Source organism: Pyrus communis, chromosome 8, assembly GCF_041283825.1.
Source record: "Pyrus communis isolate YQ-2024b chromosome 8, ASM4128382v1, whole genome shotgun sequence".
NCBI classification, from domain to species: Eukaryota; Viridiplantae; Streptophyta; class Magnoliopsida; order Rosales; family Rosaceae; genus Pyrus; species Pyrus communis.
The window spans coordinates 21,705,812-21,728,175 of NC_142572.1; the positions used below are offsets into that span (position 1 = coordinate 21,705,812).

The 22,364-nt window shown below is 37.7% G+C and overlaps 5 protein-coding genes and 2 non-coding genes across 8 annotated transcripts; 3 read left to right on the forward strand and 4 right to left on the reverse strand.

Moving 5' to 3' along the window:
- Window positions 1-384: 384 nt before the first annotated feature.
- Window positions 385-2,443, reverse strand: LOC137717742 (uncharacterized). The gene is made up of 3 exons (XM_068457206.2): window positions 1,634-2,443; window positions 1,284-1,508; window positions 385-726 (listed from the first exon to the last, which is right to left on the reverse strand). The coding sequence occupies exons 1-3, from the start codon at window positions 1,895-1,897 to the stop codon at window positions 649-651; spliced, it is 567 nt and encodes a 188-aa protein (XP_068313307.1). The 5' UTR covers window positions 1,898-2,443; the 3' UTR covers window positions 385-648.
- Window positions 2,444-6,480: 4,037 nt separating this feature from the next.
- Window positions 6,481-6,568, reverse strand: LOC137718908 (small nucleolar RNA R16). Its single transcript, XR_011065987.1, has one exon. It is a non-coding gene; the product is annotated as a small nucleolar RNA R16 (small nucleolar RNA).
- Window positions 6,569-7,687: 1,119 nt separating this feature from the next.
- On the reverse strand, window positions 7,688-9,657 carry LOC137716744 (DUF620 family protein (DUF620)). The gene is made up of 3 exons (XM_068456121.2): window positions 9,141-9,657; window positions 8,677-9,024; window positions 7,688-8,406 (listed from the first exon to the last, which is right to left on the reverse strand). Exons 1-3 carry the CDS (start codon window positions 9,402-9,404, stop codon window positions 7,915-7,917), a joined length of 1,104 nt encoding a protein of 367 aa, XP_068312222.2. The 5' UTR covers window positions 9,405-9,657; the 3' UTR covers window positions 7,688-7,914.
- Window positions 9,658-11,624: 1,967 nt separating this feature from the next.
- On the forward strand, window positions 11,625-12,717 carry LOC137718576 (uncharacterized). The gene has a single exon (XM_068458125.2). The coding sequence runs from the start codon at window positions 11,689-11,691 to the stop codon at window positions 12,700-12,702; it is 1,014 nt and encodes a 337-aa protein (XP_068314226.1). The 5' UTR covers window positions 11,625-11,688; the 3' UTR covers window positions 12,703-12,717.
- LOC137718068 (uncharacterized) lies at window positions 12,711-16,926 on the reverse strand. Its single transcript, XM_068457580.2, has 7 exons — window positions 16,636-16,926; window positions 16,402-16,467; window positions 14,151-16,107; window positions 13,997-14,072; window positions 13,346-13,728; window positions 13,139-13,237; window positions 12,711-12,940 (listed from the first exon to the last, which is right to left on the reverse strand). Exons 3-7 carry the CDS (start codon window positions 16,038-16,040, stop codon window positions 12,797-12,799), a joined length of 2,592 nt encoding a protein of 863 aa, XP_068313681.1. The 5' UTR covers window positions 16,041-16,107; window positions 16,402-16,467; window positions 16,636-16,926; the 3' UTR covers window positions 12,711-12,796.
- A 1,991-nt stretch (window positions 16,927-18,917) lies between these two features.
- LOC137718205 (outer envelope pore protein 24B, chloroplastic) lies at window positions 18,918-20,923 on the forward strand. Of its 2 annotated transcripts, none has more exons than XM_088698158.1 (3): window positions 18,918-19,266; window positions 19,363-19,719; window positions 20,318-20,631. In XM_088698158.1, the coding sequence occupies exons 1-3, from the start codon at window positions 19,069-19,071 to the stop codon at window positions 20,447-20,449; spliced, it is 687 nt and encodes a 228-aa protein (XP_088554284.1). In that variant the 5' UTR covers window positions 18,918-19,068; the 3' UTR covers window positions 20,450-20,631. The 2 variants fall into 2 exon arrangements, with proteins under 2 accessions (XP_088554284.1, XP_068313806.1); XM_068457705.2 differs by lacking the exon at window positions 20,318-20,631 and adding an exon at window positions 20,718-20,923 and having other exon boundaries at window positions 18,923-19,266.
- A 1,319-nt stretch (window positions 20,924-22,242) lies between these two features.
- On the forward strand, window positions 22,243-22,344 carry LOC137718884 (U6 spliceosomal RNA). Its single transcript, XR_011065966.2, has one exon. It is a non-coding gene; the product is annotated as a U6 spliceosomal RNA (small nuclear RNA).
- The last annotated feature ends 20 nt before the right edge of the window (window positions 22,345-22,364 follow it).

The window sequence follows — 22,364 nt, forward strand, 5'->3', positions numbered from 1 at the left end:
ATTGCTCTAATTAGGTTAAAGCCGGAGGGTTGTTTCTTCAATTGAGTTAAAGTTGAAAGATCATTGTTACAATTTCTCAAAATGCAAGTGCATAGTTTTAATTTTTTTTATTTTATTTTGAACAAACGGTATTATTTACACACACTACCCTAAGGGGTTTGGAAAGTGGGCTAAGCCTCAGCTAGTAATAATATGGTTCAAATTTATCTTTGACGAGAATCGAACCGAAGATCCTTCACTTACAAGTAAAGAAGAATACCATTATATTGTAGTTTTAAACTTAAAGAATTCAGTTTTAAACTCAATGTTTTTAATTTTAAAACTGAATCCTTTACACATACCATCATAAAACTTTCGCTGCAAAACAACCCTCAACACCCAGGATTGGAAAATTTACTGTTTTTATTACTCTTAATCAAAAATAAAATATACAATTAATAAATCCCAATTAATGGGATTTCTGATGTCCAAAGTTCCCAACTAATGGGGTTCACTGAAGGACAATTCATATACCAGTTTTCATATATGCATCTTTTTCTTTTGCTCTGACTCCTGTGATGGGGTTGATCTGAACCCTAATTATATAACACATAGTTCCGGTGAACTTTAAGCAAAGTGTTCGATGACGAGCAACTGTAACGCAGAATTCTAGCTGCTACTTCGTAATGCAGTCGCGTTCTTGCTTTCCTCATCTTTCTTCGATCTCTTCTTCATCTCTCTTGTGTTCTGGACACAATAACAAACATAAGTAGTCACAAATCGCAATCGCATATTACTAAGACTTCGATACAAATTTGTGAACTCCGTCACTTGAAAATTGCACAGATTTTTCGGGTGGAAATTTTCACTGTGTTTTGATGGTTGGATAAGATCAAATTCGTATCAAATTAGACAAATTTATAACACTTCTTGACATTTATAGAGTTTCTTGTAGTCGATGCACAAACTCAAGGTTTTGAATTTTATGTCTCTTTTAAACGACGATATTATATTCTAAATTATTCTAATCTATCTGGATAAGAATTTGAACTCGGATGCAAGAGGGCAAACACACTGCGGCCATCTCGCTTAACCTACATCTACTACTCAAGCTTTTGAATTTATACTACATTTTTACTCAAATTATTCAGCTTACCGGAAATATCACTAAACTTTCGTGGCTAAAGCTAATCTTGCATTCTATAAGAGCAAGCAGATCATCGAGTAATTTAAAATTTAGCAGAAAAATGATCACCCATTAACATAAAAGAGCTTTGATTATGCAGATCAGAGGGCTTACTGACCGTTGATTGAAGAGGAAAGGGATCAAGAACGATGGAGCGGATGGACATCTTGGCAATCTCCGAAACGGCGGCGTCTCGAACGGCGGCAACATCGCTGGTCAAGTGCTCGTACGCCGCCTCGAAAGCCTCCTGCCAAAACCGCGGCAATCGACTCGTGCTGGTGCTGGTGGTCTGCGTGTACAAATCCCACATGTGCCTCACCACCTTCTCTCTCTCCTCCACCTCCTGCAAATCATTAATCCAGTATTGATCACTAATTAATTTTGTTTAATTCAAAATCCACGGTGATTAACGAAGAAATTAAGCAGATGGGTTAGTCCAAAGTACGAGAAAGATGCGGACTTTAGTACCAGAATGTCGAGATCGTCGAAGGTCGGGATGTCGAGGTCGTCGGAGAGGCGGGACAAGTTGCCGGTGGACCATTTGAGGGTGACGGAGCCAGTGAACATGGACCAGAAAGCAAGGAGAAGAATCGCCGCTAAAGCCCAGAACTTGTAGCCATTTTTGTCGAGAAAGACTCTGGTTTTCGAGGATGATGACGACGATGAGGCGTCCTTCCTGATCGCCGTTGATGATGGGATCGTTATCAGTGTTGGTGCATCGTTGTCCTTCATTGTTAGAAGATGAAGTTTTACTGCTGAGGGGGGAGAGAGAGAGAGAGGAGAGACAGAGAGACAGTCTGGGACTCTCTGTGGACTATGGGACTGTGGGGGTGGGGTGTGAGTAGTAAATTTCGTATTAATGTGTTGGGGTCATGAGATCATGGGTGGGTGAGCCATCTCAATACCACTATGACATACGAGTTGAGAATCGAACCTGGCGTGTCGGATTTAGTTTAACCATAATTTTGTGACAAGACGATGAGGTGGGTAAAAATGAACTTAAGATCTCACGTTTAACTATTCGATCAACTCGTGATAGGACCATATGAGTCCAAAATGAATAGAATTGAACTAGAAACCTCGATTTTGTGGTGAATGCTCTTATTTAATTGAACAATAGATTTCTAACAAGACGATATGAGATGAAGAAAATCAAATTCGAAATCTCAAAGTTAGGGATGAATGGTTTTAATCAACGGAATGAGACATATTAGACGAGCTTTAAACTTGAATTTTGATGTCGGAAAGGGAAGGGAATTGTGGAGTGTTTAGCGAGCTACCATTCCGAAATTTCTGAATGGTTTTGTAACGACACGCACCCATCAAAGTATGTGTGAACGCGGGGTCCATTTAGACGTGGGAATGGGTATCATTTGCCGACTAAAGGTTGACTGTTTGGGGCATACAGCCGCGTCAGCCGGTGTGTGACACTAGTCATTTCCCACCATCACGTCACCTGTGTCGTTTAGCACCGAGGACCCCTGATTAGCTCGGTTTTGATTAGACCTTACAAACGGGTTGTCTTTGTATTATTTTCGTATGATACTTGTTATCTTAATAGGTTATGTTGTGTTTAAACTGTCATTTTAATGAATTCTTAACAGGTGATTCAATAGCAACCCGATTCGTTAACGGGATCTTTTCATGTCGGATTAATGGGTCATGTAAAAAATTATCATGTCTAATGTAAATCGGACAAACAATATTCAATAAGGTTCTTAATGAATGACCTGATAACAACTAGATTTGTTGATGAGTTGGCTAGAAACCTGTAATTTTTGTGTCATTTTATGTCAAATTAACTTGTCGTGTGAAAAATTGTCAAACCTAATTCTTATGTCGTATAAGATCGCTTATAATTGAATGAGTTTAACATATATAATCTGGCGTTTTATTCATAAATATCTTACGATTCATACTCAAGTTTCGTTTTCAGGCTTCCAACACGATTATGGTAATTATGATTTTTCTTAAGGCGACTTTAGTGCCCCTTAAAAAATGTCAACTTGTGATAGGTGAACTGTTGATGTTGTGTTCATCACATTCCTCAACTAATTCATGATTAGAAAATAATTAGTTTCAAGAAAGACTAAAGAAAATCATTGAGGAGAAAAGTTTTTAAGTTTTTGCCCAACTTCAAGATTTTGATATCACAGTTACAAACTAATTTTTACTACATTACTTAATCGGTTAATCCTCATTACTATTTTGAACCGAAGCACAATGAGTTAAAGAAAAAAATACGCTAATTTCTACGAAAATCTACCGCTCGCATCCCTTTCAAAATCTTAATCTCCCTATGTTTTTTTTTTTTCAATTAACTTGGCTCCTTAATGAATGAGGATGAGTTCCTCCTCAATTCACTACGTATTTGATTCAAGGAAATTCATACTTATAATCAAAACCGTTCATGTATAAATTACTATGTAAATACCATCTATGCAGAAAATCGATTAAATATAAAATCGTTTGGTCATTGAACTATATGAAAATAGATGGATGGATTCAATAAATGAATTACAAACCGTTTATGTATTTGTTATAATTAATTGACTAAATAACCTTAATTTTGATTATTTTTCGTAGATATGATATCCACAAAGTTATGTGAATCAGCCACTAAATGAATTTTCTTCGCAATCCTAAAGAGCCAAGCATTTTATTCATTTCCAAGTGAGAAAGAAGAAAAGCATACAAAGAGAATCTTTATTTTAGAGTGGCAAAGTATTCCAAAAGTTGATTAATTCCCTTGACTCGCACCTTTCACGCACAACTACCACAAAACTTTTTTTATTTTTTTTATTTTTTTTATTTATACAAATGATATAGTGGAAGGGAGAAATTTAGTATAAAACTTCAGATGCAAAGATAAATACGGAACTACATCATTACAAATGTTAAGAAATGAAAATATTATCCCAATGGATTCGTCGGACATCCAAAAGACTCGAAAACCAAACTAAAGTTGTAGGACCACCGATTTGACAACTAAACAACGACATTGCACTAATTTAAATAGTCAACCTCAGCTAAAGCAAGTGGGGTTATTGGTTGATAACGACAGCAAATAAGCTTAACCTTCCTTAATTTCTAATTACGTTCATCACGAGACCGCGACTACCAATCCATTAGCGCATCTCCAATCACTCTATTTTTTAAGTAAAATTTTTATATTAAAAAAAAAGGGATCGATTAGTGTTTTTGTCACGGCAATTCACTTTTCTAGGGTTTAGAAAGACTTGCAGAAGTAATTCAGGCCTTTCCTGATTACTATCGTGTGATTCACCAGTACCATGAATCGAATACAAAACGTACCGTGTGAATACGGCCCTATAATTCATTCCCAACAATTGGACTATCCATGGATATTTTTTAAATTAAATCTTAGCTTAAAAAATTATGAAGTTAAGCTTCCTAAAACAATTCTACTCCAATCAATAGGAATAGAGGTTGTACTTAAAATATTTTTAAAATATTGATAAAGAAAATCTTAATTAGTGGATAGGAAATGAAATTTGGAGATGGATTTTTTCAAATCCCCTTAAGATTTCAAGAAGCCCATTGGGCTTCAACTAAACCGAAAAAGGCCCGACCCATCCATATTTCATTGAGGCCGACAGCGCTGTCTGAGTAAGCCCATTTAAGGAGGGAAATGAATCACCCGGACCATCACTTTGTTATCGTTGGACCCAATACAACCAAAATTTTCAATTTATTCTCCTCAAATTGTATAAAAATTTTTTTGGTATAACGACCAAAGACTCAGACGGAAAAGGGGAAAAGCTCTCCGTTCCTTATTCTCTTGTAGATAGATTCATCAGAACCACAAGAATCCCGCATGCTTGGTTGCAAAGGTCTATGGTCTTAAAGCCCAAAGAACCAACCAATCTAACGGAAAAAATTAAGAATACGAAAACAAAAACAGCAAATGAAGAGAAGAATTCGTAGGGATCGACTAAATAATTTTAGTTTTTATTCAAAATATTAAAGTTTAATTTTTCTTAAAATTTATAAGAAAAATGGCTCAAAATACATCAAGCTTTTGAAAAAGAGCATAACAAAAGAGATGGGGCTCGTTTTTTCTTTTTATTAACCAAATTATTGCTAATATTCTCTATCGTTTTAAGTTGTTCTTTGTCAATATCATTTTTTGCAACTATTTGATTCATTGCGCTAGTAAATCACACTATGGTAATTAAAAAAAAATGAAATGCTTTTATGAAACTTTCAAAACTTCGAAAAGATAGGCTGACTATTGAGGGTATCTCCAAAGAAGATGTCAAAATTGCCATGTAAGCATACAACAGTAAAAAATAGCAGGAAACTCTCTCCAACCAAGCCTTCAATTTCTTACGTGGTGCTGAGTCATTTGAAGACAAAACATTTTGCTATCAAATTTGACAGCAGATGTCAAATTCATTAAATGATTTTTTAATAGATTAATATAATATATAATAAATGTTGTTATGTTTTTGAAATATTTGATTGATTGGCTTAATTATTAGACTCAACAAAAAGATAAAAAGTTTATTAAATAACATTATTATTTAATATATCGGGTAAAGCAAAATATTATACAAAATGTCAAATTGACACATAAACTGTCAACTATCATTTTAATGTTTAAAATTTAACATCTCATTTGGAGAAAGCCTCCATTTTCTTCGATTTTTTTATATAAAATTATAATAATTAAACTACTAATCACACGCTATCGATTCAAACTTTACACTCCTAATTACTAATTCAATTTCAATCCAATTTAAAAACAAGAAAAAAATATGAAAATATTTTACAAAATTAAAAAACAAATCATCCTCATAGACAATTCCACACAAGTGGAAATTGCAGACAATCTACACAGCATCAGATTCTGTCCGCCCGTCTGCTTTTCCTCTCCATCGAAACAATTGTTAACACAATTCCTAACCAAAACCGTCACTAAAAATCCAAAACAAAGATACTAAATTGTTTTAAAATCAATAAACTAATGAAAAAAATTAAAAAACTGAGTTTTAGTCAAAATGATAAAAATATGTTGTAAATGAATAATATCACGAATGACTTTTTAAGAAATCAAAAAGTCATATTTTTATATTAAAAAATTAATATTGATTCACTTTACTTTTTATTTTATTTTTATCGTTAAAACTTAAAATTTTTATTTTATTTTTATCGTTAAAATTTAAAATTTTCAAACTTCCGTTAGTTTTTTTAACTTTTTAAAGTAAAAATATTTTTTTCGTTAAAAATGAAATGTATTTTCTTAAAACTCTCTTTAATTTTTTCACAAATAAAATAAATAAATAGAAAACAATGGCATCAGATAATAAGCGGAGTTTATGTCAACACAGAAGATTCAGTATATCAATAAGCGGAAAAGAAAATTCATCATTTGCCTTTTGAATTTCCACCCACACTAATTTAAACATAATTAAGAAAATTAATTAAACATAATTAAGGATATAAATATATCGGTAGGTCCATTTGACCCAAAAGCAAACTCAAACAATCTGCAGTGAGCTGGTAAGCCAACCAATCGATATATGCATCCGTTCTAAGCTCCTCCACCGTTGATTCTTTGGCATGGAAGGAGAGGGTAAACAGATGCATGGCGCACAAACATAGGCGCGAGCACAGACAATCCAAACAAAAATTCAGAAAACACAGACGCTATGTATTCGGATCCGAAACCCAATCGGATCCAAACCACAATTGGATCTTAAGAAAGGAGATTTATGAAACGGTGGGGCTGCGGAGATTGCAAGTTGAAGAGCGACTGAGAGCGGAGAAGATTGATAGGCGGAAAGGAGAGGGATCGAGATTATATAGGGGTTTATGTGAATTAGGGTTTTACCCAACTGGAAAACAGATTTTGATATTTTGGTGGCCCGGCCCACTCCTTTTTGCTTTGAGCTTTGAATGGATATCTGGGGAGTTTCTATGGGCTTTGTTAAAAGTTATCTAGGTCCAACTTTTGATTGGGCCTGTGTATAGTATACTGAACAGGCCAATCAAAACACATACCCAAAAGGATCGGTCCACTTGTCGATTATTTGCGAGTCAAACTCACTCTCTCGCCATGCTTTTCACTCACCCACTTTTGTTTTTTTTTTTTTTTTTTTGTTTGGAAGATCATTCATTCTTCCCGAAAAAAATACTCTCCAGATTCCTTCCACTTAATCCACAAATCCGGACTCTTGAAATTTAATTCAACGGCTAAAGTTATTATAACTTTTAAAGGAGGGTCTCTGTTTGTAACCGTTTGATCAAATTTCAAGGGTCCGGATTGATGGATTTGTTGGATTTGGTGGAAGGGAGGATCCCTTTCCATTCATTCTTCACTTACATGCGGGGGAGCGCAGCAACCAAGGTGCATATTAGTATATAGAAACAAGCAAAGCTTTGATTTGGTTTAGATGTTAGGTCTAAAGAGGAGTGTTGGGATCAATAACGCATGCTGCATGCATGTGGGATTTATTTCGTGGGTCCAAATTATGAATCGCCAAAGATCAACTCACATACACAACGTATTCTAATTCCAAAAATTAATCAATCTCTTCGTCTTGCTCTCTCTAATTTCAAAAACCACAGGCATCAATGAGAAAAAACAGTTTTGCTTTTACCTATATGTACATGCAGTTCCCCCTTCGTCCTTCTTTCTTTTTTGTTTTTTGTATTGGTTCTGTAAAAATAAATTGACCAAACAAAACAGTCTCTTTTAAAAACAAACAGTCGTATGGTACGTGCTATTGATCTCCACCGCCATCTTCCCTCTTAAGATCCGCCGGAGGAAGAAAACAATCCGTGGACAACCCACGAATATTAAAATCCACCTCGTCAATCTTCCACGTCTCCTCAATCCTCCTCTTCTGGTTGTAAGCGTGTCCGTACCTGTACAGCAACGCCGACGTTTTGCCAGCGTGCGCTATGTTTATTCCGTCGATGTATCTGTAGTCCCCGATCACCGTCTCCATCGTCGTCTCCCAGAAAACGCTGTCGTTTCGCGACCTCATCTTGACCAGCTTACTGTCCTCGAACTGGATTAGCAGTCCCGTACGCTGGCTGAAGTAGCCCCAGATGGTGTGGTGGACTATTTCAGTCTGGGGCGTGCTTTGGGATTGGAGTATTTCCGTGGGAGTCTCTAGCTTGAGGATGAAGCATTCTTCTTTGTTGATGCTTTTCTCTCCTGTGCATACTGCGTCTAGGAACAAGTTGGCTGTTCTCCTTGGATCCAAACCCTAATCAATAAACAAAAGTTAATTCTGTCACTTAATCGTGTTACGAAGAAAACAAGTTATGATGAAGTAATCACATTTTCTGACAACCAAAAGTGCTTCAAACGATAGAATAATTAGTAAGCGTTTCTAGGTCGTATAATCACTTTGCGAAGAAACACATATTCTGTATTTTTCCAAGAAAACACTTGATTTTAATAAATAATAAAAACACTTATAGCAAAAACTCTTGTAAGGAAATGTGCATGCGTTGTTTTCAAGTAATGTATATACCTGAAAGAAGCGGCGGAGGGGTCTTGGGAGCCCTTTATTGGCATGGCAAGGTTGCGAGCCGCATTGATTCCATGCGACCTTGCCATCGCTTCCAGCACTGACTTTGAAGCCGGAAACAAACAATTCCAAGTACCACAGGTCGGGGTCTTTTTGCCATAGGACAAACCCACCAACCTCGCCATTGCCTTTGCTCTGAACGTGTACACTATCGTTATCACCTTGGTGCATTTCCGATCCCACCATCTTCACCTCACCAACAGCACACATGCTATTCACCGAATTCAACGCCGCCAGTCCCCCAGTCGCCGCCACGTATTGTTGCACTATATAATTCGCCGTCGAAGCCTCCTACCCGCATGCATGCATGCAAATTTTATATTTCGTTTGATTTTTATCGATCTACGTAGGTACGTAATGGAAAATGAAAACTATATTATTTGACAAGTTAGGATAAGACTACGTACGATTGAACAATCTTTGATAGGGCGGGAGAGTGCATTGTCGCAATGAACCTGAAGGGGAATGAGAGGAGAACCAACAAGCTTGAGCAATGCCATGAACTCATTGTTTGATCCTGACGAGAGATGAGCTTTCATGGAAGAACGGAGATTCGCCCACTGCAACTCGGCACTGCTGCCCATGTTGGTGAACATTTCCTCTGGAATCGGCACCTCGAGGACGGTAGCCAGGCCATCTTGATTGTCAAGGTTAGGGCACAGCTTCCTCATAGAAATTAATTAAATTGTAAAAAAAATGTAAAATTAAATATTTGAGGAACCTATGTAATTAGGGGATAGTGGAGGAGATAAATTGATTAAATTAGAGAAAGAGGAAAAGGGAAACTTTCCCCTTTCTCCCCCTAAAGGATTAGTGTGTTTTAAAATTAGAAGGGAGATTGTGGAAATTTTAATTTTAATTAGTAGGAGATTAAGTTGGTATTGGAAATGAGAAGGTAAGAGGGAGGGAGAGAGGTTTCGTTGTCTAAGGTGCTCCTTGCGCGTAGGTCTCGCATGGCTTGGAACCATTTTAAGGGTACATGCATATTTTAGGACCCCTTAACCCTTACCACAACTAATTAACATTCCTCATCAAACAAGTCAAAGTAACTAGTTAATTTCAACTTGTCATACATAAATATTATTTGAGATAAAATCATCAGGAAAATTCAAACTTGTGACACGTTTTAATATTGTGAAGAAATTATTACTAAATCAACAACAATGCGTATAAATGTATCACTAAATTATATAGGACCTAGTTAATGTCCGGTCATATGTTTCATGAACCATTGTCGTTGTTATGTTGGCATTTTGTTCCTTGTTTGTGAATGATATATGGTAATTACATTAAATTCATCTAAATTTCAATAAAATTGCTTTGAACTTGAATGTAAATGATGGAACACATTGCTCTAGCAAGCGTTGGTAAACCCATGTTGCATCCATATTCCCATCCCATAGTTTCAACCGATCCATTGTTGATGTTTAAAAGAATAATATTTGTGTTCTCTTCATGAGGGATTGTACCTGTCCCTCCAATTATGATTAACATATAATTACCCTACAAACATCGTAATCGGAATTGTTCATTCTCTTTATATCATAAAATATCATATTTGCAAAAAGTTATTCAATTTAGAGCTCGTTTAGCCATCAATGTCAAATCAATCGACGGTTTTAATAATAAGTAGCATCCTTATGATGAACCGTTTATTTATTTGATATATAAATGAATGGCTAAAGATCTCCAAATTGAATGATTTTTCACATGTATGGTCTTTATGATTTCACTACCATATGGAATAATGTTAATTAAGCTCACGTCATCTCACTGCCTAAAAACAAAAACAAAAAACAAAACTCAAAAACAAAAAAGTAATACTACACTTACCATATGTTTGTATCATCTTTCTAATAAAAGTAGGTCTACCAACACATGTGGGTCACATCTCAATTAAAGAGATGATACAAAGTGTAGTAAGAGTAGCCTTTTTAAAACAAAAAAAATTCACAGATGATGTTTTACCTTAGTGGCGAAAGAAATGACGCTTATACACTCTGGTGCAAGTTCGATACTCATTGATCCCTCTCCCTCGATAACTAACAATTGAACCTACTAACTATTATCATTTGTCCAAAACAAAAAAAAATTATTCAATTCACACGTCACAAGTGACTCCAACGTTGCGGGCCACAATACTTATCTCCCGGGCCCCGAAGGCCCAAGTCGTACTTGCTTCCAGCTCGACCCATAGTGCAAAGTCAAGAAGTCAAAGCGCGTGTGCACACTGTATAGTAGAAGAAACTTTCTACAAATTGTCTTGTAGTGGTTTTGTTTGTACACGTGTCATACAAAATTGCATCTATCCGGCTGTCAGCTCCTCAACGAATTTGTCAGCTAGTGGTTTTCAGTTCATATTGAAAACGAAATATGGAATTAAACCTAATTATTTTACACTGCATTATACTAATTTGATGAATTTGTCCTCTCGATCGGTTTTCAGTACACAAACTGAACCAAAAAACAGAACACAAAGTGAACCGAAAGACTAAAGAAAACCGAACCAAACAATAGTTCTAGTTTGGTTTTTAGTTTTGATGAAAAAAATGAACCTAATTTTATTTTGTACAACACTTTAGTACGTGACGCCTTCCTATTGATGCGTAATCTATCAATACTAACGCCGCCCTATCAAGTGTTGCATGGAACTCGTCAACCTGAATCAAAAATAAAACTCATTAATTTTATTTTTTAAGTAGCTTTCAACCTGATTAGTAATTTGATTATCAATTAACTAATCTTAAACCTAGCCATTTATTTAACACATTTTCAAACCATACAATCACTAGAGAGAATTCCATGCACACGTCATCTCTCTTAATTTAATCCATCGGATAAATTGGATTTGGTAATCATAATCTCGCTGCCTCTGCTTATACAGCCGGCCTCACCTCACTATATAATCCAACCGCAAATTCTCCATCTGTTATCGCTTAATCTCCAGCTTAATTAATGGCTAAACGCTACTTTAAGCTCAAATTCCCCCGGGTTATTTCCCTAATCCAATTCTGTCGTCCCAAACACCACTCCCCTTTGCCGGCAATATACCGGCTGTCCCCTGTAAACGCCAAAGCCATGGACATCGGGTTCCCCAACCGCCCGGCACCGCCGCCGTCCACACCGGAGCACCACTCCGTAAAGCGCTGCGTGTTTTCCAAGCCCGCAAAATCCATCGGCTGCGGATCGTGCCGGTCCCGGTCATCCACGCGATTCATCTCCGACTGTAAAGTTGAAATCAAATCATCCGCGGATAATGACGAACTTAATCACAATTATAATAACTACAAAGATAATTTTATACCGCCGATTTCGGAAACCGAGAATTATTACAGGAAGAAGCGGAAGGAGGAGAAGACGAAGAGGAAGAAGAAATCGAAACGGAAAGCGAAACCGGAACTTCCGTTTATAAATGCTTCTTCGGGAAACTGGTCCAGCGGCGAATTCGACGGCAGCCAAGAGAACAGCGACGAAAGCAGAACTCCGATCTACTCTTCCAGCAGCTTCTCGAATGAATTCTCGCTGGTGATGGAGACGATAGGCAAGAAGATCTCGGAATCGCACAAGCAGAGCAGCAAGAAGAGACCTAACGGTGGCGACTACGATAAGGTTCGTAGATCGATTTCAGATTTGGATTCGAAGAAACCGGCGGCGACGGGCGGAGAGTTCGGAAAGATAAAGACGGTGCTGCGGCCGATGAGGTCGTGCAGAGGGGGAGAGAGGAAGGTGAGGGAGAGCGTGGCGGTGGTGAAGAAGTCGGAGGATCCCTACGAGGATTTCAGGCGGTCGATGATGGAGATGATCATGGAGAAGCAGATCTTCGAGGCCAAGGAGTTGGAGGAGCTCCTCCGTTGCTTCTTGACTTTGAATTCCCTCCACTACCAGGATGTTATTGTGGAGGCGTTTTCTGAGATTTGGGAGCTCTTGTTTTCTGACCCTTCGGACCAAGGGGGAAATTTGAAAAATTGAAGTTGTCGTTTTTGCCCCTAATGGTTTTACTGAATTACTTATGCAAAAAGATTATAAATACATGATTTTTCTAGCATTACTCGTAAATGTATATTCACAAAAATGTTGCCACGTCATTCTCAAAAAACTTGACATGGCAGAGCTTCCCCCCAGCTTCATCAGCAAACACAATTTTCTTCCTCTCCTTGTCCTTGTTTGCAACGTTTTCAGAAGCATCGACGCCATTATCAGCCATTTTCTGCAATCGATGAACAGAAATGATCAAATTCATGCCGCCGGACACGACAGTGAAAGTAAATAGAATTGTTATTAGAACGCCAAAACAGTCATCATTCGCTCTCTTTCTTAATTTATTTACATAAAGAGTGTGATGATTATTTTAAACTGCGAAAAAAAAATACCGAAAATTTTAAAGAAAACAGGATGAGGAGCGAACCATGATTTTACAAAACCGGCTACAGTCCCTCGTCATCAGGGAAAGCAATCTTTTCGCAGATGCTTCAACTCTCGTTACGTTCTTAATAGCCTTCCGCAACTGCAATTTTTTCCATTGGAAGCTCATAGATGAGCACACAGAATTGTTGCATATATACATGATAAAATGTTGCAGCAGCAGACGTATCTGAGAGAAGTATTAGGGTACCTCATTCGCATTATATTTCAAGGGTGTACCATGGTAGGCTTCAGGCAGCAACCTTTCTTCTGCAATTTCCTTCATGGTCTGTAACTCATTCGTGAGTTTCGTTGCAAGGGATTCAATGTCCTGCATCTGGCGTTGTGAGAATGCAATGGCGCTTTCTGAACAAGTTCGGATAGAAGTACACCCTGTGGTAAAACGAGGTGGTGCTGCAGAAACATTGGAAGGTTTAGGGATGCCATTAGGGTGGGAATTAATATTCTCGTTCTTTGGATTCCGGTTGTTTTGCGCTTTGATAGAGAATTTGGCTCTCCTGATCTGATCAGGCCCTTGGACTCCACCAATCGTACTCTCGGTTTGTTCTCCAAAACGTAGATTCCCCTTACAACCTGATATAATCAGAAAACCATGAAAGTCAAATACATGTAGAAGAAAAGAGATAACAATGTGCCCAATTTGCAAATGGAATAATGAACAGAGAACTAAATTAAAATTCAAAGTACCGAAAACATTTCTTGGCATTTCATATGAATTGTTATGAAAAGGCATAAGAAACTGAAAGCTTAAATATTAAGAACACTTGAGCGAAATTTTGTTTCTCTGACAGAGAGTGCTATGATGGTCACTCGAAAAGCACAACAGGCTTTGAACACTTACCGGGATGTTCTTCACTGTGTAACTCAATTGACTTCATGGCCTTACACAGTTTTTCTTGGGAAGTTGGAGAAATGACCTGCACATGAAAACAGTTAACGAGAAACAAACTCCTCACTAGGATAAAGCAAAATAACAACCAATAGATGCTATGTACCTTTCTGGTCGGAAAGAGCCTTTGAGGAGGACGCTGCTGGTTTAAACTAGGACTCCCACCACTCACTAGTGTCATAAGCTCGTCAGAAGCATCAGAAGAAAAGATCCCTCGAGACAAGTTTCTATCTGCACCAGCACAGGCAGGCTTGTGGGATTGCTTCTCCTCCTCAGCCATGGGAGAATCATCAGCAACAGAAACCATAGCGCTACCAGAGCCCGAATCACAATCACTAGCAGGGCCAGCACTGGTTTCAACATTCGACGGTGAATCGTCTTTCATGTCAGGCTCAGACAGACATGAATCACTTCCATTAGTAGGTCCCATGCACTGGAAGAGATAATCACCCACCACCTCAGATAGTCGAACCTGGGTCTCGCTGTTAGCCTGACATAACCTTTCATCCTCAGAGGAAATATTGTCATGCATATAAAAATTTAGATCATGCGCCGGACATATTACTTCAATGAAGTTGTCAGGGAGAACTGAATCCGTGATATATCCTTCCATGTTATATTCTAATAGAGGCAAATCCAAGCAGTCATAGCTGGTGAACTCTGGATCATCTGCCTCAACAATATCCCAATCTGAGGTCGTTACAATCTGAATAGGCATGGGATCTGCATACTCCAAATCTTCATAGAAGACCTCATTAACAACACAAATCTGACTTTCTTTTGCTTCGGTAATTGGCAACTCGGTCTCGGAAACACAATCAGCAGCTGCCGCAGGAGATTCATCAGGAACCACTTCATACTCCAAATCTCCATACAAGACTTCATTAACAACACAAATCTGACTTTCTTTTGCTTTGGAAATTGGCAACTTGGTCTCAGAAACACAATCAGCACCTGTCGCAGGAGATTCATCAGGCAGCACTTCATACTCTAAATCTCCATAGAAGACTTCATTAATAACACAAATCTGACATTCTTTTGCTTTGGAAGTTGGCAACTCGGTCTCGGAAACACAATCAGCAGCTGTCGCAGGAGATTCATCAGGCCCCACTGCATACTCCAAATCTTCATAGAAGACTTCATTAACAACACAAATCTGACTTTCTTTAGTTTCAGAAATTGGCAACTCAGTCTCGTAAACACAATTAGCAGCTGTCGCAGGAGATTCATCAGGCACCACTCCGCAAGAACCCTCCTGATTGTCCCAAGACAAAGAGGTACCACCAGCAAAAGGAATTGTGTTTTGGATATCTGAAAACTCAGTTTCAGGAACCTCTACTTTAATGTTGAGACCAGATGCAATCACATCTCGATCGAATTGGAATAACTCCGGCTCAGATGTGATAGTCGATGTGGACCTTTTAGACATAGTAGAGGAAACGTTTCTCTTAAGCTTACTCTTAGTCCTGGCCTTTGCCTTCTTCGAGTGTTTCCACTTACTAATAGGCTCTATGAGATCAACATCCTCTTCAACATTTTGTGACTCAGAACACTCATGCTTTGCAGGTGAGCAAGTTTCAAGTATTTTGTTCAAATCAACAGACGTTGAACGTTTTCTTTTCTTTTTCTTGCATGTCTCTTTGATCTGCTTCAGTGTCATATCACCAAAACCATCCAAATCACTATTTGTTCCGGCTTTGCCATCACTGCTACCATAAGCTTCAGGTTCAGTTTTGACTGTTATATTTCGCACAGTATGCCTGCTTCGACTTTCACCCATGGCCTTGTTGCTGTTGACAAGCGATCCCCTGAACTCATCTTTTGGTGGAATTCTTGGAAACGAAACACCATTTTTGGCATCTAATCTTTCATGTATGTCATTCAACTCCTTGAATCTGAGTACTGGTCGTCCGCAAGCCACATTCAGAGTCTTGATCACTAAACCACCTTTCAGAGCCTGGATAAAGTGCAAATGATTGCAACTTCTCAACTCCATCAGATATAAAGCTCAGGTTCTTCTCATTAGTACACAAACGATCATTAAAATGCACAAGATGCTTTCCCTGAAACAGAAATCAAACTTACATATAAAACGAAACAAATTGTTCTCAACTAATTCTTAGTCCTAAAACACAACGGCCTCAAATTTCAGAAAATGTAGGTCATATTAAAAGCTTCGAAACAAAACCCGTGTCTTAAAAGCCTCACATGAAGACAACCCGCGCTCTAAATCAATCAATTACATTAACTCCATCAAAAACATAAAAATGACTAATAAGTTTTCAGATTCAGCAGCTGATATCAACGATTGAAAGAAAATAAACCCTCAAAATATACAGTGATAAGAAAAACTGTACCAGATTACTCTACGACTGCGGGGAGCACCACTGCTGTTTTTTCATTCACTCCAGCCACCGGAGACGCTGCCGGAAAACATAAGCTTTCAGGCCATGGTAACATTACACAGAGTAATTTAAACAATCATTTCAAACAAATACATCCAGCATAAAAGTCAGATCCCAAATTGAAACCCTAATCGGTAATCAACTAGGGCACATACAATTAAAATTTAATTTCTCACAATTACAAACCTTCGTTAGCAACAAAGAGCAATAGAACCTTCCACGAACTTCTCCCTCTATGATTACCGAAACGACGAAGAAGGGCGAGGTGATTGGGGTGTTATCCGGATCGGAGAGACGGATATACGTAAAGGGGGGTTGGGGGGGGGGGGGGGGTGTGAGGAAGAGAGAGAGCTATTGGACTGTTTGTAGAGAGAGTTTGAGATTTGAGAGGGTAGAGCTAGTGGGCAAAGGGACTTTTTAGCTCGCGGGAAAAGAGGGTTTTTCAGATGGTTAGAAAACGCGCCAAATTCTGTTGGGCGGGAACTCAAGCGATCCCTCCTTGATTGAATATTCGGGTGGGAAATGGAAGTAGTAGACTACAGCATCACCTGTAGGACTGGTGATAGATTCTTCATATCTCACCGTTAGATATATCACTTTCTCTCTTTCTTTATCTTCCGAGTAAATTATAGCAATGATCTCTTAACTTTAACTCAATTGGAGCAATGATCCCTTAACTAAAAATACATTATCATTGGTCCATTAACTCATCATAACGTGCAGCTATGGTCCCTCAACTAAAAATCAATTACCATTAGTCCCTCAACTTTAATCTAACTGAAGAAATGGTTCCTCAACTTTAATTCAATTAGAGCAATGATCTCTCAAACTTTAACCAAATTGTAGCAATGGTCCTTCCAACATAACTCATTTTGACAAAATTTTGACAAAGTTGACGAAAATGATCGTAGCTACACGTTTTGATTAGTTAAGAGATCCTAATTGTAGCAATGATCCTTCCAACATAACTTATTTTGACAAAATTCGGACGAAGTTGACGAAAATGACCATCTACACATTTTGATGAGTTCAGGAACCAATAGTAATGAATTTTTAGTTGAGGGACCATTGCTCAAATTTGATTAAAGTTGAATGACCATTATTACAATTACTGGATTGGCCTTGAAAGATGAGTCGAATCCCATTTTTACCCCCTGAAGGGTGTGCCTTGTGGGTCTAGGTTAAAGTCATCGTTCTTATTGAATCGGTTATTTTAATGCTCTGTTTAGTTACAAGTCTACATTATTAAGTTTGACTCGTTATTACTGTCATTTATAGGTTCTTACGCTTAAGCCCTATTAGCGATGATATTCACTATCGATTTTAGATTAGTGAATGTATATATTTTGCCTAAGATTATAAGGTATATAAACAAATCATACACTTTTTATTCATGTCGTTCGTCATCCGTCGCCGTAATTTGTTACAAAGTATTTTGGTTGTGGATGCTTCATTGAATATGTTTACAATTACAACCAATTTGAGTTGATTGTGTAGGTTGAGAGTTTATAGTAAGTATTGAGTTTGTGTCTTGATATAGGCTAGAATGAGTTATAGAGAACTTTCTTTGTTTCTATTTGTTTTGTTTAACTTTGTGAGTTTTGTTTCCTTGCCATATATATTTGTTGGAGACTCTCTCTCTACCATCTTATAGTTCAACGTTAAATTTTGTCTCAACATTATAAAATATTGTGTAAAAAATATGAGATGACAGACATAGATAATCTTATTTTTGATAAAGTCTCCTTAACATTTCTTTTAATTGTTATATTAAAAATTACAATTTTATGTTTTTTACTTGATCGATATTCAAAATTTAGTTATTCTTAGAAAGGTTCAAACTCAATTGTAAAAAGATCACAACTCACACTAACCTAGTCAACTTATTTCCGCAAAAATATACATAAAAATTATAACCTTCAGCAAAATTTGATGGAAGAAAAACATTGTAACGATAAAAGCAAAAAAATCTGGTCCACATTTCGGCAAAAATATCCATGTCAGTGCGAAATCAATTAATGACAAAACCAAGAGTCAATATTCCGGCAAAAATATATGTACTGTATCAATAAAATTAGGTTTTAAATTAAAAAATATATATTTTAGTTTATACATTCCAACCGGTAAATAGTAATCCTTATGATAATGGTACAACTGCTGAATCTGCACGAAAGTAATTATTGTTTATAGGAAACAATATTTGCCATTAGAAATAGATCTTTTTCGGATTTCTTCTACCAAATTCATCAATCTAGACTCTTGAAATTTGATCAAACAGCTAAAACTATTATAACTTTTAAATGAACTCTTATTTTTAGTCGTTAAATTAAATTTCAAAAGTTCAGATTGATGAATTTGGTGAGAGGGATCCAGAGATCCTTTGCCATTGACCTCCCCTTGTATGCTATAATTTAAAATAAATAGAAAAAAAAATTTTAAATTGGCAAAAAAATTAAAACCAAAAAAAATGTGTAGAGGGAGGCGCCCTATCGCACCACCAACCAAAAACAGAGACATTTCCAAAGTGAACAAATTCGCAAGAAAACAATTTTAAAACCCTCACCAGAGGCATCTCCTCTCCCTCTCACCTTCTCCCAACCACCCCCCACATCGTTCACGATGAAGGCATCTCTGAAGGGCAGTTACGACACTGAAAAGAGCGGCGCCGCCGCAAACGTCGCCGTCTTCGCCAGCGATGTCAAGTTCCGAGCTTCACTTACCGACGCCACCTTCGCCGCCGGACCCAGCTTACACGGCCTGGTCCTCGCCGTCGAGAAACCCGGCTTCTTCATCGTCGATTACAACGTCCCCAAAAAAGTAAGCAGATTTCGGCAACTGGGTGTGGTTTCAATTGGGTGCCCTGTGTGAATTCAACTGTAAAAATGGTGGCTTTTGTCTTTTGGGTGTGTGCAGGACTTTAGGTTTCAGTTCATGAGCTCGGTTAGGGTTGCGGGGAAGCCGTTGAATTTGAATTACATTCACATGAGGGGAGACAACCGGACGATTCTTGACGGAACCCTGGTGCTCGATTCGGCCAACAAGGTGTCGGCGAATCACGTGCTCGGCTCGAGGAACGGGAAGTTCAAGTACTCTTATCTGCACGGCGGAGCGACGACGTTTGAGCCGTCTTACGACTTGGCCAAGGAATCGTGGGATTTCGCGGTGTCCCGGAGGTTTTATGATGATGTGTTCAGGGCTTCGTACCAGACCTCGAGCAAGCTGTTGGGGTTGGAGTGGTCGAGGAGTTCTAAAATCAATGGCACTTTTAAGGTAATTAAGCTTTTTAAATCGATATTTCTTGGTTTAGTTAGTGGGTTTTGATTTGGTTGCTCTAACTGCAATTATAATTTTGATGCTTGAATGAAGTATGGAATTTGAATTTTGGGTTGTTCATGATTTGTGCCTGCTTTCAGATTATGGTCCTAGTTTTGAATAAGTAACATAGTGAGTGTAAATCGATTATGGCGTAAGTATGTGTTTTATGGAAACGATCTCCTCTCTCTGTCGACAATTGTGTCATCTTGGGCTTCCGCGCATATGAGTAGATTGAGTAGGGTATGCTTTTAGCACTTAGGAGATGTCGTTGCATTCGGTTAGTATTCGAGGGAAATTTAATTATGCTAAAGAATTGATTAACCTCAGTTGCGGGACAAGGGTGGCATTGGTCTTTCCACACGAGGGTGTTGATGGAGTTGATGATTGTGAAATCGGATGTGTGTGGCACTCCGGAAAGGGTGCTGTTGGAACGGTTGCAGTTTGCCCCTATGAAGTTGAAATTTTGTTTTTGTTATGTCATTTTGTATGTCGGTCAGTCCAATTATACAAGGGTTTATTTTAACAGTTTGTCCTATGAATTGCAAAGAAGCAGCATCAATTTTGCAACACACTCAGTTCCTCCAACTCTCAAGTGTGTTGCAAAACAAGGCCGTCTGATGTGTTTTGCGTTAAGGGTTGTGGTTGTGGCGGTGACCAGAGCTACAACTGTGGTTTGTCCTACTAGTGGGGTAGTTGGATTGAAACTTGGTGGTAGTAGCATCAAAGATAACACTTCATGTCCACGGCAGTATTGCAGTGGAGTCGTTCGATCGTTATGTTGCCATCAGTTAAATGTTAGTAATACATTTTTATTCCAATTTAGACGGATCATAGAAATTCTTATGTAAAGAGACTTTTACCTCATACTCGGTGTACTCTGGGAATCTTGTAGCGTTTTGCTTGTCTGTTTTAAAATCAAGCGTTTCCTGATAACGTTCTTGTATTCTTTCCAGGTTTCAGCGTCTGTCAATTTGGCTGAGGAACGAAAGATGCCAAGGTTAACAGCCGAGAGTACGTGGGATATTGATATGTGAATCATTATTGTTATAAACGACGTAGAATTGTCTCACGACGGCTTTAAACATCGTTGATAAAAATTCATGATATCTTGTTACGGGTAGCCTCGACTATCTTCTTGAAAATTTAAATTGTTTATCTTCGATGGTCCGAGTAACCAAAATCTTCGTTTGTTTCGTGAAATGATTTTCTCCTGGAGGAACTTTGGCCTGTTTACGGCTAATTTATACTGGAAATACTCATCTTTGATTTGCTTGAGAATGGTTCATGAACTTTACTAAGTGAGCGCGTAAGTGAATTCAAATTCAAAGAATTTCAAGGCTCAATCTTCCGTGTTCAGCTTTCTTTTTATGTTTTGTGCTTCAGAGTTAGAATTTGAGAGTGATACACAGCTAACCACGTGTTATAATATAGGTGTACGATTAATATCGTGATATAAAATTTCTTACGTAAATTGAAATTTTGGAATAATATTAGTGAAAATTTCAAAAAATACTCTCTATTAAAATGCTGGAGTATATTGACATTGTTGAACTTAATGATTGAATACGTTTATGAATCCAAGAGAACATGTAAACCTAAGCCACTTTAACGATTGAATAAGTGCTTATGAATTAAAGGCGAATTCAAACCAAGTTTTTATGGTTTAACCCATTGTAAACGTAGATAATATTGAATGCATTAAAAAAAGGTGCATTTGGCTCACCACCCTCAATTGATGGTGATGTTTACCATTCTATTTTTGAGATTTTATCCACTACACAGATCTCAAAATTTAAACTCATCTCACGACGATAAATAAGATAGTAAACATCACTATCACTAATTCCAAAAAAAAAAAATGGTATATAACAACCTATAACTTTGACCTCAAAGCCACAATCGCTAACCAAAATTAGAAAAATCCGACGGTCCTGATGTTTCATCATGAAAGCAGGTAAATTTGGCGGCACTGACAAATCCCCAAAAGAAATCTAAATAATTTGGCGCTTAAACATCAGTGCCCTTTATCTGTTTTCTCCTCAGGTATTTTGGTTCAAATCCGCCCCAAAAATTCATAATCTTGTAGAAACCTAAACCCTAATTTAATTTTTCTTCATCAATTACTTTGAGGAATTCGATTGCAGAGATGGACAGCGACGATGACTTCGATGTGCTGTCACTGGAGGCTGGTACTTCGGTATGCAAAACAAAGCTGAAGCGTTTAAAGAAAGCAATTAGGGTTTCCTAAGAGCCTTCCGTTGACGAATCCAAGAGCGGCCCAGTGAATCCCTCTGAATTCGAAGCTCTAAGCTTGGAGGAATCAAATGAGTGATCGAGGTAATGTTTACCATTCTATTTTTGAAATTTGATCCAATACACATATTTCAAATTTTAAACTCACTGATAAATAAGGTAGTAAATATCACTATCACTTATTCCAAAAAAATGGTATGCAATTACCTAACACTTTGACCTCAAATCCCTTTAAGGATATTTGATAAAATTGGAACGATACAGAGAAGATTAGCATGACCCATGCACAAAAATGACATAAAACATTTTGACCTCAAAGCTACAATCACAACCGCTAACCAAAATTA